At 35.5% G+C, this 14,259-nt stretch overlaps 1 protein-coding gene across 2 annotated transcripts in view; it reads right to left on the bottom strand.

Annotated features, from left to right (window-relative positions):
- Positions 1-14,259, bottom strand: part of LOC149734932 (cholesterol 7-desaturase nvd 1) — a 46,265-nt gene that overhangs the window by 9,178 nt on the left and 22,828 nt on the right. The window contains exons 2-8 of one of the 2 annotated variants that reach the window (XM_089880272.1): positions 9,913-10,225; positions 8,105-8,274; positions 5,996-6,181; positions 4,042-4,220; positions 2,952-3,077; positions 1,785-1,955; positions 1,112-1,285 (exon numbers count right to left, since the gene is read on the bottom strand). In XM_089880272.1, coding sequence (XP_089736398.1) covers positions 1,112-1,285; positions 1,785-1,955; positions 2,952-3,077; positions 4,042-4,220; positions 5,996-6,181; positions 8,105-8,274; positions 9,913-10,208 — 1,302 coding nt within the window. In that variant the 5' untranslated portion in view covers positions 10,209-10,225. The remainder of the gene's footprint in view (positions 1-1,111; positions 1,286-1,784; positions 1,956-2,951; positions 3,078-4,041; positions 4,221-5,995; positions 6,182-8,104; positions 8,275-9,912; positions 10,226-14,259) is intronic. The other variant, XM_089880273.1, reaches the window with a different exon arrangement.

The following is a 14,259-nucleotide window of genomic DNA, read 5'->3' as shown; positions in this document are numbered from 1 at the left end:
TAGAATATTTACAGAAAATATATAACCGTATCCTTGCCACTCTATAAATGAGCGTTGTTAATTGTTAAAACAAGTCCAAGCAACGTGTCATACGGTCTGACAATCAAACAAATTTATTTGAAGTAAAAGAGAAAAAAATATTTTATCCTTATATAGATTATATATGAAGTTGTTTAGCAAAGGTATGCGCGTCTTGTATTTATTGTACGTTAAGCGTGTACAATTCACGTTAAAGTTACCGTTAACTGCAAACAAATGAAACTAACGTAACGTAACATGTAGCCTAAATGCGTATGGGAGTGTATAGCAATTACAGTAATATATAACTTTGAATAAAATTCTTTGGGGCAAACTTAAGATATGTGTGTTATACGTTGAACGTGTACGATTCAAGTTAAAACTACCGTTAACCGCAATTAAACGTAACGACATTACTACCCTAAACGCCTATGGTAGTGAATAGCAATTACGGTAGCATAAACTTCGTTAAATTATTTTACAGCGTACGTAAAGACGTCTAGATGTACGGAGTTTGCGGCTTTTTAAGCGTAACTAACCATGAAAGAAAGCCGCTTAGTCAAGGTGCACCTTTTGTTCAGAAAGTCCTAGTAAGTAGGTAAGGTTGAATTACTGTTGTTGTAAATCCCCGTAAGAAAAGCCGGTAGTCAATGGCTTACGTAAATGCTTTGTTGTAAGCAGCATTAAAACTGTGCCCGAACACATTCCAAACAAATATCAACATCCACGTCAAAAATGACTCACGCTGCGCCTATACGGAAGAGGTTTTGGCTGCAGTTTTATATAATTCAATATTTCTAAATCTTATGCTTACTGTTGAGTTCTAACTTCTTACGCATCAGACACGCATGTTACAACGTGAGTGTCTTTTTAAACATCAAACATAAATGACCTTTATACACCTCATGCTCACTGTTCAGTTATAACATGGGTGCCTTCTTATACACTCGCAGACATACAAGGTGTATTCATACACCTCATGCTCACTGTTGAGTTATTACATGGGTGTCTTCTTATACACCAGACACACATGGTGTATTCATACACCTTATGCTCACTGTCTAGTTATAACATAACAAACAACAATGCAAACCTGAATTGCTTCTAGGTAAAGGAAAATTCGACCCAACCAAACCGGTATCGACCAACTTGCATGCAGATTATGGGTGAGTACGAGGTGTAGGGGTTCAACAGGGGTAAGGGTCTGTACAAACACTCCTTTTCCGAACGGGGAATCAAAATGAAGATGCACGATGCCTGGTCCAATCTAAAAGTAAAAAATGATTAATTAGTGGGATTTATAAAAGGGGTGGTAGTAGCTTTAGGGCACTAGGTGATTTACATGTGTTTTATGAGTTACAGATGTACATAGGTAACTTATAATTCGCGCGCGTGATCCAATACGGCGAGACACGCCAGAGGACCAGGGATTTAGCCAGATTTGACCCATTACCAAAATGGTCAGCATACTATATAGTTAAGTGGGGAAAGATGGGACACCTTTAGCACATAATATCTAAATATTCTGATCGTGTTTTAAACAATTAACAACGGTATATATGGAAGTCGTGAGTAGCCTATACGGTTTAATAACTTTTTAAATGTTATTTGTTTACTACCAAACGGGACGAGCAAATGGAACGAAAAGGTGTCTCATCTTCCCCCACCCTACTATATGCTAAAAATGTAAAATACACTGACTAAGCAGTAATTGATTTAATATTCACACGTCAATCACTTGACAGTGCGCATGTGGTATGACATACCTGGTACACGTTAAGGTTGAGAGAGAGCAGTTTGAATCGTTTGAAGACATGTAGGTAGTGAGTAAGGTAGAATAGAGAAATATGAGGTTCCTCGTCCGCTGGCCCAATGCATTGTGCCTTGAATGAATGAATGAATGTAACTTTGCTATTATAGTTTAAAATGCATTGTGCCTAAAGTTAAATGAGTAAATGTAACTTTGATTGTAGTTTGAATCACAACTGAATGAATGTGACGTGTTTATCCTCGCATGATGAGCCTAATGACAGTAGTTATGACAAGGCTGTTCTGTTTTCATATACCTCGTCCCCGCTTACGGGTTAACACATATGCAACTATGTGGGTAATTGAACGAATAAATGTAACTTAATTATTTATCTTTGTGTGACAGGGCAGCAACAGTCGTTATACCACAGGTGTTATGTTTTATACCCCTCATGCTCGCTTACGAGTTACGAAGCAATAAACGGTATCCACCTTACCCCACAGTACAATAGCAGGACCGCTTATTTTCTAAACACTATTAAAGGTTATGTTCTTACGACCTTTACCGGACAAACACTCGTAACTTTATATCTTAACTCTGGACAACAGAGTCGCCAACGATTCAAATTTCAATGTAGTTAAAACGCATGTAAACAGACCAAACACACGAAAATCTCGTTTACTCTTATGTCCATAACAACCGCGGACGACAAATGGTTATATTTGCTGTCTTTACAGCTAGTTCAATGTTTGTATAAGCGCGCTATACAATTTCTGTGAATGAACGCCATGTTATAGGTATATATCGTATTTGCATAGATTTTGCGAAATGTTTTAAAATTCTATGATGAATTTTGAAATCTGATTTGGTGTTAGAATTGATTAGAACTTTGGTCTTAACTAAACCCTTGATCTATTTTAAACCAATCAGTTAATTGTGTGTAAACCTGAAAGCATTCTTTGGGTTCCATTGGTTTGGCAAGAACTTAAGTGGATTATTGCAGCCTATGTATACGTTTGACCTAACTTACTTTTGGCCCTTTTGGGGGGACGTAAAATCTAGGATAAACAGCGTACGGTAACAGTTCATAAGTCCTTTGGTATGTGAGCTACATATACTAACAAAAATTAAAGCTCTAAAAATTAAAATAATGAAAATTAACCCCAATTCATAAATACCATACCTTGAAAATATGCTCCGCGAAATTCCACCACGACGAATACTGTGTAGATAGATTTGCACCGGACATGGCGTTTGGTACGTGAAGATGGCTCAGATGGGCCAAGTCGGAACCATTTTCAGGGACATCCTGTTAAAGAGTGAATGAATAAATGATTGAATGTAACTTATTTTTTCCCGTGTGGTGAAGCAATGGCAGATGTTATAACACGGGTGTTCTGTTTCATACACCTCGTTTCCGCTTACAGGTTACCATGTAACATGATGCAAGTAATTATTATTTGGGGATTTTGTAATGTATGGCTAACAATTTAGACAAACCATTAGCAGGCATTGGATTAGAGCAATAGAAATCGCCATTAAGCGTCTTGCCCAAGGACACATACGCATATAATAGCAGCAGCATCAAAAAGCTTTGAACCCGTAAATTCTAAGCCAAAAACAGAAAACAACTATAAGTAACTGAGACAGTCTGAATGCCGCATGTACTACAGCAGTAGTGCAAAGGGCACGACAATTCGCTACAGGCTAGACTCGACAGCAAGTTAATGTAAACAGAATACTTTACATTCCGTGTGGTGGGCGGTTATGAATATATGTGTTTGACTGACGCATATTTAATATCTTTAAAAAGGATTAAGTAATAAAGCTACATATTTTACAATATCAAATCACGTAGGCCTACTTGGTGGCAACACATGTGTTGGTTTAAAATACTGTAACACTGTTAATTCTCGCGCCCGTAGAAAGCGTTGTTAATCATTAAAAACACGGTTTGAAAAATATGGGACATTACGTACTAATAGTATCCATCTTACCCCACATTACTGTAGGTCTAAAATTCTGACACCTTATTAATATTTACAACTTTATGTTAAAAATTACTGCATACATTATATAGTACTGTGGGATAAGATAGATATATTTACCACATAATGTCCCATGTTTCCTAATCGTGTTTTGACAATTAGCAACGCCCCTTAAAAGTTGTGAAGCCATATGGCTTTATAAATCTATAAACACTTTTTGTTTACAATCAAAAGGGGCGATAAAATATAATAAAATGTGAAGCATCTTGCACCAAGCAATTATACCTGTATATGAGTATTCGCATGGTGTTCTACTCTGCCTTTGTAGGTGAACTTGCCAGTAGATATTTCACTTATATCAGGGATCTCCCATTCTGGCTCTTTTCCATCGCAGTGAAACCACACAAAAATAGCTTTGTTTACTTCACGACACGGCCACGATTTGGTCTTCGCAAAAGTTGGAACTGCAAATGAGAACATGTTATAGGTTTATGTATTGGAATTTTCTATGGCCAGGGGTCGTGAGTCATTGGCCTATTTTGCATTAGCTTGTTAGTGTGACACTGTAGCTATTTATATAGGTTACCCAACTTGTTCGTTATTTATGCCAAAAATCTGTTGTAGCGGCTATTTAGATCACAAGTTATATAATACAACTTGCAACATTAAAACAGTAATCAAAGTTGTGATAATGCTTATACAGGGCACCCAATGCTAAACTATAATGTAGTACTCGTTGTTTGAATATGTGTATTACGCTATTTATGGCATTCGGATATAAAGAATGTCACGATTTTGGCGGCCAATTACAAACTTATAACACGATTTAATTGGCCAGTGTAAATTTGGTGATCTAGAATTTTACATTGTGACGTTGTATGTTGTACACGTCACAATACATGGTCACAATATAGAGCATTCGACTATATAGGTGGTCTAATTTATGCCGCGGTTTGCTTGTACTTGCGTATTCATGTAGACTACATCTGAGTGTACGAAGTAAATATAAACGCCATAACCCGTTAAGCAATTAACTTTGATAGACGAATGTAATACGACCTCTCAGAAAACCCTTTACCCCGAAATAGCAAACCAAATATGTTTAAATCTTTATACGAAGGCGCGGCAAAAGACATACACTTTAACAACCAATAAAAGGAGCTTTGAATAGGCCCGTATATTTAGCTCGAATGTTTGTCTTTAGTCAGGCAAAGGCCATTTAAGATAAGATGCTATCATTATACAATGCTAGGTTCATTAGTTAATCATTGTATGGCGGCCAAAGTACATATATGGAGTCAGTTAACCTAACACGCTGTACCGGCGCCTCTTTACTTTGTGTTTCCAATCAAAGCTATGTAACACTCAGGTATTGTAAAGTTCAAACCGCTCGCTAAAACAGCTATCGGCGAAATCCCAGGTCCCTGGCTTGTCTAGCTGTATAGGACCTCACTCAAATTAATAGAATATCAAATAAAACATGGAATAATATGCCATTTTTACTTGATTAATCGAAAAATTGTTGTTAAAAACCAGATTAATCTGTCTTAGTACGTTTTTCTACACAAATTTGTTTGCCTTTTATAGGTGTCGTGGTATTTTATAAAGTATAAAACTGTGGCTGAGATAAAGCACATACGATCGCATATTTCCTAATCCAGTTATTAACCAATTAACGCTTTTGCAAAGTCGTGAGGCTACGGTCATACAATTCTGTAATTATTCTTCGTTTACTAACAAATGGGACAATAAAAGAGAACAAAATGCACCATCTTCCCCTAACCTAGGATACGTAGTTGACATAGGTCAAATAACAATGTGGAAAGCACCCGTGTAATCTGACGCTATTGTTGCTAAACCCGTTTTGGTGCTTTGTTTATATTTTGTATACAACAGGGTACTGGTGGTGACAACCAAGCTTGATTAATAAAAATTTCAAAAACATGCGGTGTTTCTTCTTACGACACAGAAACGTTACTATCGAACAAACAAACATTAGTATGTTGGTGTATTGGTATTGTATAATAAATTACATATAGTGGGTTGGAGTAAGATGGTCCATGTTTTTATTTTTCGTGGCAAACGAAGAATATTTGCCGAATTGTATAACCGTATTCTCACGTCTGAATACGCGTTGTTAATTGTTAAAAACATGATTAGAAAAATATGAGATATTATGTGCTAACGGTATCCATCTTACCCCACAGTACTATACAGCATCTTTCTTTGGGTTACTTACTTTTTTCGGAGTAAGGTATCGCCACGCATTTTCCGTCTCCGTCGAATCGCCAGCCATGGAAAGGACATTCCAGGCAGTCGTTCTTTACGATCCCGCCAACAGCAAGGTTTCCACCCATATGAGGACAATACGCATCCAATATACTTGCTTTGCCAGACTTAGAACGAAAAACAGCAAAGTGTTCGCCTGTTAAAATGAACTGTGATAAATTTGTAGACATAATTTTTTATCTGTCCTTTTGAATATAGTACTAAAGATTAGATTAATAAAAAATGTGCAGAGAAAGGAATTAATTGAGAGCAAAACAAAACTCGTTGAAAACATAAATAAAAACTTCTTGGGTTAAAGTGTCAAATAAAAGCGTTGCTGTTACACCCATAAAGCTGTATAAAATTGTTGGGCCAAATCTAGTGTGCTAAAATAGAGCATGTGACGTATACAGCAGGGTACAATAACAAGTATAGTATTTCCGACAAGCACTTGTATTTGCGTGTATCCGCTATTGCACAATCTTGCGCAACTACAACCAAAAGCGTAACATGAAAACCCCCCGCTTTATCTATAAGAGGAAAATTCCGCACATATTTCGGGACTTTTAGTTCGTTGTAAACTAGTTAGGAGAAAGGGAGATGCAATACAATCATAAATGCAAGGGTTACCGAATGTAAACTATTGCGAATCACATTGCGGTCATCTTTTTATATAACTAGCAACATTTGCGGAATACACGTGATGTATAGTAGGGTGGGGAGAGATGGGACACTTTTTCATTCTATTTTCTTGTTCGATTTGATATAGTAAACAAAGAACATTCAAAGTATTATAAACCGTATCCTTACGACTCCTTTAGACCGTTATTAATTCTTTAAAACACGATCATAATATTTAAATATTATGCGATAAAGGTGTCCCATCTTCTCCCACCCTACTATATACCGTCTTATAGGTTTTGTCGTTTTTTATCAGCATAAAACAAGCATATCAAGTAGACGCCCACTAATTACGTATGTATTTAAAACATATGTCAGTGTGTATCAACAGGAAGTGATTTGGAACAGAAAGTGAAGCTGTAATCAACCTTTGTTATTAGTGAGATACAATGATTGGTTTTGTTGTTGTTAATAGCTAGTGTATCAACTAAAATGTATATGTAATGATTCATGCTTTGGATGTGTTATATGTTATATGGTGTCTTGTGTTTATGTTTCACGCCTTGGAACAGTATAGTAAAGTTATACACAAAAAACACTCGCTGGATCTATATGCTCTACTATACTGGCGGGTTGTAGAAATTGTCAGATTTACATTACAAAAACATGAAGAAATTCCCCCAAAAATAATCACCCACAAATTACATACGTGGTAACTTGTAAGCAGATACGAGGTGCTTTGAAACAGAATGTTCCTTTTCTAACGATTGCTATTGCCCCGAAATCAAAAACTTATTTAAAATTTGCAAGATTTTGCGAACCCGCCAAGTTTTGAGGTGGAGAGTACCTAACGTGTATAAATAGCCTATAGCAATACTAACGTAAGTTCATGTCTAATTGTTGTAATGTTTATAAGCAAGGCATACATATGACAACGGTGGCATACCTTATAAACAAACCCAAATGAATGAATGAATTTGTTTATCCTCGCGTGACAAGGTAGCCAACGTCGTTATAACACACGGGTGTTTTGTTCCATGCATCTCGTGCTCGCTTTACAATTGTAAAAATGTAGAAAACCGAATTAACCATTGGTTTAGGCAAATGCTGTTAAGTGTCTTGACTAAAAACACTTACGCCCTCAATGGTAGCAGCATTGAGTCTCGAACCCAGTAACCTTTCTACGCTATAAGTGCCGTAACCACTGCCCAACGGCACCGATGTTTAACAGCTCTATAGTTTAAAAACGAGGCTTCGAACTGACAACAGTGGTTTAATTTACGAACAGCGTCGTGTGTAAGTGGCAATGGTCTCAAAGCTCGTCGCTGCTACCGTTGTTGGCGTGTATGTGTCCTTAGGTAAGACCCTTAACGCCAATTGCTCCAACCCAGTCGTCACTGACGGGTTATTAGCCCGGCAAATTCCATACATTGGAACAAACCATATCCTAGTAACTTACCAAGAGCCGTTACTTGTTTAACTTGGCCGGGTTCAAGTTGCTGCGAGTCCACCAGTCGAAACCAGCCATTAGGAAAGACAGGGGGTAGATCGTCCCCGACTTTTCGTCTTCTGCGTACCAAGTTAGCGATATCTTTCTTTGAAAGATGTCCCTCTTCGTGGTTTTGGTATCTATAATACGAAAACAGAGAAGTTGTAAAAGAAGCAATACTTTTTGGTATGCCGTATTTAAATTAAGACTCATTTGGTATGTGGAAACCTTTAATTTTATAGATAGGCAAAAAAAGGAATATTTTTTTGTTTTGCCTGGTAGCAGAAGTAGCAGAGTATCTGACGCATGCGCTCAGACTATTGCGCAACCATACCCGTTTTAAAGGTAAATTTTCGGAAACTGTATTGGTATAGTCTAGTGCTTGGGCGTGCGTCTTACAGAAACTTGTTCTCACCGAAGCGTAACAGAGCGATTTGATTGGTTAAAACGGAGGGATGGCTGCATACCAGTCTGCATTTAAAATACGCCTCTGTATTTACGACTTTTAGAGCTAAAAAGAGCCCAAAATATGACATAGAAAATATCTTTACATCGCAATTGGAATAAAGCGTCGTATATTGTGGATGTATTTTAAACATGTCAATATTTTATATAGGTTTTTAATCACGTCCTATTACATAGGCTTGCATATACAATTTGGAACCATTCTCAACACTATAGCAATTAATAATATGATTGTTGCAGTTTCGGTAAGCTAATTAGCTTTATACGCGTATGGGACTGTTACCTTTATACTGAGAACATATGTATAGCTTTCCTTGAATAATTTAACGCAAAGTTAGCTGCATACTAATAAGCAAATGGTCAATGCGAACTACAGTCTATATTTAGACTGGTTATTTGCTAACGACTGTTGTTTCATTGTTACCGTGTGTAACTGTATAAGAGTAATTTTGTTAAAATGGTATTCTTATGATTTGATTCAGTCACAGAAAAAATGAACGCCTTTTTAAACCTACAGACTGGGTCTGGAAAATAATCAGGTCACCTTTAAAAACCACAAAACATAATACCCAATTGGGGTGCTTTTTCGACTGCTAAATACGATTAAGTGAGAATATACATACATGCTTAAAACAGTGAGCGGATTTTGCTGTTATAATACAACATTCAAAATAGACAGTTTACAGTTGTAATGGTATGATCGCACAAAAGTTGAATTTACATATTTTTTAATTCATGCGCTCGCATAAATAACTTATAAATGCCACGGTGTTAAAACGTTTGCTGTTCGGATAAGGAGAACTTATTATTTTAAAAGCCAATACGGCCACCAATATCTATATACCGCATTTGCATGGTGAACACGCATGCATATTTAACTAGACTTTTCCCTTTAAAAAATAATAAACCATTTTTACGTTTGCAAACCGAAACGGGTGTACATGAACAAAAGCATTGAAATGTAATTAACTTTTAACGACTGTCGTTTTGTTGTTAATTTCATTCTCTTCGTTGTTTCAATATTATGAGAAATAAGAATGAAAAAATGTACTATATCTTACCAGTGTATAGTGCGTTGGGGTAAGATGGGACACCTTTAGCACATTATAACCAAGTACCCTGATCTTGTTTAAACGATTAACAACGGTCTATGGGAGTCGTGGGGATACGGTTTTATAATTCTTTGAATTTTCTTTGTTTAAAACCAAGTGTGACGAGAAAATAGAATGAAAAGGTGTCCCATCTCCCCCCCAACCTTACCATATGTTAACTTGACTGAATAAATAAAATGATGTTAAATTAACTTCACTTACCCAATACTCCCAAGTCGTTTTACTCTGTTGTAGGGCACAAAGACCAAAACGTACAAGAAATACATCAGCACTGAGAAGCCAGCTATACAAAGGGCAAGACACAGTAGCAAAACCGCCGATTTGAGATTCAGATAAAACTCGATTTCTTCATCAGAAATTGTTGACACTCTTGTAGCATTCGAATTGTAACTTTGGTCGCTTTTGTGTCCAGCAAAATTACTGACAGACTTTGTTAATACATCCGCCACCGGCACAAGTATGTTTTCAAATAGCAAGCGGGGTATTCGTGATATCATGTTGGCCTATATTGTACCTTTATGAAGCAAAATAAAGTCGTCAAGTAATGGTAGATGTATGTGTAATATTATATTGTTATAAACGCTTAAGATATGTAGTGCCGCTGGGTAAGATAGGACACCTTTAGCACATGATATCCAAATATACCAATCGTGTTTTAAACAATTAACAACGGACGTGAGCATACGGTTTATAGTTCACTGGGTATTCTTTGTTTACTATCAAATGTGACGAGCAAATAGAACGAATAGGTGTTCTATCTTCCCCACCCCACTATATATTGGTTTAAACCCATATACGTTCGGCCAAATAAAAATAAACAAAGTGTGAAAAAGATATTCGGCAATCTTTTATTCGTGATATTAACTTGCCAGAAGACTTATTTTACTCTTATAATGCACCTGGCGGCAACAAAATATAAACATTTATAAACAATTTACAGTAAAGAACTATTTTAAACAAAAACACCCACGCAGAGGCAAATACCCGCTAGAACTACTGCATACACTTATCTAACTTATCAGAGAGTCCGAGTTAATGCGAATTGAACAATAACAATAACATTTGATTCACCGATTTCTTGCATCTTAACATAAATACACGTCATGACGATTGAAACTGCTTAAGACATAACTTAACAGGCTGCGCTGCTACTCGTATAAAATGACGCATCAAACACGGAAGCAGGCAGAGCTATATTTGTTGTTCTACCGACTGTATGGTCTTTATACTTATAGAGAGATCAGAGAGATCTAAGCTCACCGCTGTTACATTAGTATTTCACCTTATGTTGTCATAAAAATATACTAAAAACACCTGCAGGCAATACAACTACCGGTAAATGCCTTTCAACGTCTGTCGTTTTGCTGCTAATTCCCTTCTGTTCAATTTTTTGATACATCTGATCTTCGTTACTGTGCTCGAAAGCTAAAATAAAACTTAATTTATGTCATGGAATATTTGTCGATTTAACCGCTGCTGTATGGTCGACTTAAACTACTATAACGGTCACGTAAACTTTTATATAGCCTGCTTTTGTAGCTCTACTCTAACCGCATAGTTTCAGTCGGTTTGCGCAATCGTCTCACGGACATTTCGAAAAAAGCGCTGAAAATTTAATGAGCAACAACAGAAATTTCTTGCGCAAGAGCTAGCTATTCCCTGGTCTGCAGACGGGCATTGAATAACCCGCAAAAAGCAACTGAAATCTGCTCTTTGCGCTTGCCAAAGGTTTTACTACTAAAGTATTTTATACTATAAACCAAAGTATGATATACTACGGTACAGTGGCTTACTGTAGCTAGTAAGACGGACATATTTCCCCTCGTTTAGTCGGTAGGATAAGGCGCGCTAACAATTTAGCAACGACGGCCAAATAGCTGTTTGAATAACCGGCCAGATGGAACGGAAGCATTATGTTAGCTAACTAGGAGAAGTACACATATGCGGTAAAAGGTAAAGGGGCGAACGAGTTTAACAGACACAACAAGTACTATATAAAGCCTAAACCGTTCCAAAGACTAAAAAAAGTGTAATATCTCGTGTATGTTTACACACTCTCGTCTTATCGTCTGCAGGTAGGCGTATCACATTCGAGTTCATATTTCCAGCCGGGTCTTGGACGTGCCTGGCTGCCTGGATTGTAACATGACGTCGTTTCCTAGCAACAATATACGCCGATCAGTCGGGCCTTTCGTTGTAGGGCGCAAATACATGGGTATGGTATAGCCTATCTAAGCCAATGCATTTCTGAAATTTTGTTTCTAAATTTGTTTCTCCGAAACGAAATATGTTTCTAATTGCACTATTTTGTTTCCAGAAACAAAATTTTAGAAACGTTTTTTTTCAAAAGAAACAAACAACTTTGTTTATGTTGTAAAAATTAAAATTTGTTTCTGAACAATTTATTTCGTTTCGCACACTGGATGGCAACAAAGAGTAGTATTTACTGTAAATCCGCACTGGTCTTCCTAATATGATATTATTATTACCAGAAACATAAAAAAGTGTTTCTGAAACAAAATAATATGTTTCTATGGAAACAAAATAACCTGTTTCTATGGAAACAAACTAACGTGTTTCTGAAACAAAATAAACTGTTTCTACGGAAACAAAATAAACTGTTTCTACGAAACAAAATAAACTGTTTCTACGGAAACAAAATAAACTGTTTCTACGGAAACAAAATAAACTGTTTCTACGGAAACAAAATAAACTGTTTCTACGAAAACAAAATAAACTGTTTCTACGGAAACAAAATAAAGTGTTTCTACGGAAACAAAATAAACTGTTTCTACGGAAACAAAATAACATGTTTCTACGAAAAAAAATAAACTGTTTCTACGGAAACAAAATAACAGGTTTCTAAGGAAACAAAATAAACTGTTTCTACGGAAACAAAATAACATGTTTCTACGGAAACAAAATAACATGTTTCTACGAAAAAAAATAAACTGTTTCTACGGAAACAAAATAAAGTGTTTCTACGGAAACAAAATAAACTGTTTCTACGGAAACAAAATAACATGTTTGTACGAAAAAAAAACTGTTTCTACGGGCACAAAAAATAACATGTTTCTACGAAAAAAAAAACTGTTTCTACGGAAACAAAATAAATTGTTTCTAGGAACAAATAAATTGTTTCTAGAAACAGTATAATGCGTCTTTACAAACTGAAACCAAGTTTTTTGTTTCTGTGTATATCAATATGCTTCTTCAGAAACGGATTATTTTGATTTAGAATATAGTACATCTCTAATTCACTCAATTAATCCGCGATATATAGTACAATGGGGGGAGATGGGACACTTATAAGCACTCTGTATATACCTTTTAGGTTGAAATGTAAACATGAATTATGAAATTAACGTCCGTGTTTTTGTAAACATGGACCATTTTCATGTGTATTATATGGGTAAAAATAGCCATATATGGAAACACGAAATTTAACATCGTATACTTCCTTTAAGCAACTCTATGTCGATTATATATAATATTGTTTTGCGTCTATTGCAATTTTTTGTTTTCGTTTCTACAGAAACAAAATGTTTCGTTTTGAGAAACAAAAATGTTGCTAAATTCGTTTCTGTGACAATAATTCGTTTCTACAGAAACGTAATATTTTGTTTGTAGAAACGAAAATACCGATTTAGTCTAATGTTTATTAAATGAATTGTAGTATTAAACAAAATATTTATATAGCATGAAATTTCAGGTGCTACCGTCTTGATTTATAATAAACCTGCTGTGGTGTAAAAATGGTAAAATTTATGATTAGCCTAAGTTATCACGTGTCACCCACTTTTAATATTTAAACCTCTATCAGTAAATGAAAAACCTCAATTTAATTTACATTTCAAGATTTAAACATTTTATAAGAAATGTATGCAGTTTGCTAAATGAAATATTTGCAAGAAGTATATAGGTCATTTAAATATTTCAATTATATCACGATTACAAGTTTTAAAAAAGAAATGATATTATTAGTTATTAAAACGCTGGCATCCACGATGGTATGTTCATTCTTTATCGGTATAATTACTATAGCGTAGTTAATGAACATGTTAAAACGTCATAAATAGGTTTCCATAATCACGCTTAATTATTGTTTAAGATTTAATAATCGTATTGTTTTGTCGCCAACTTGTGAAACGTGCTGCTACGTCGCTTACGCCACAATTTTGAATTGTCGCATCTATTTATATTATTCAAACTTTCATCGTGAAAAAATAATTCTTTATATACCATTTAATTTAAAATGTAAACATGAATTATAAAATTAACGTTCGTGTTTTTGTAAACATGGACCATTTTCATGTGTATTATATGGGTAAAAATAGCCATATATGGAAACACGAAAGTTAACATCGTATACTTCTTTTAAGTAAATTTATGTCGATTATATTGTAGCGGTTGAGTGTGCTTCAAGCACAGATTTTTAATATTTTAATTTATCCAAAATTTAATTAATGCTTAAAGATAGAATATGAAACAGTTGTGTTGCGTAACTATTACATCTGGGGTAACTGTGTTTATGATTAAGCGGCACAT

The sequence above is a fragment of the Ciona robusta genome, chromosome 6 (genome assembly GCF_009617815.1).
Source record: "Ciona robusta chromosome 6, ASM961781v2".
NCBI lineage: Eukaryota > Metazoa > Chordata > Ascidiacea > Phlebobranchia > Cionidae > Ciona > Ciona robusta.
This window is presented reverse-complemented; position numbering and strand designations above follow the sequence as displayed.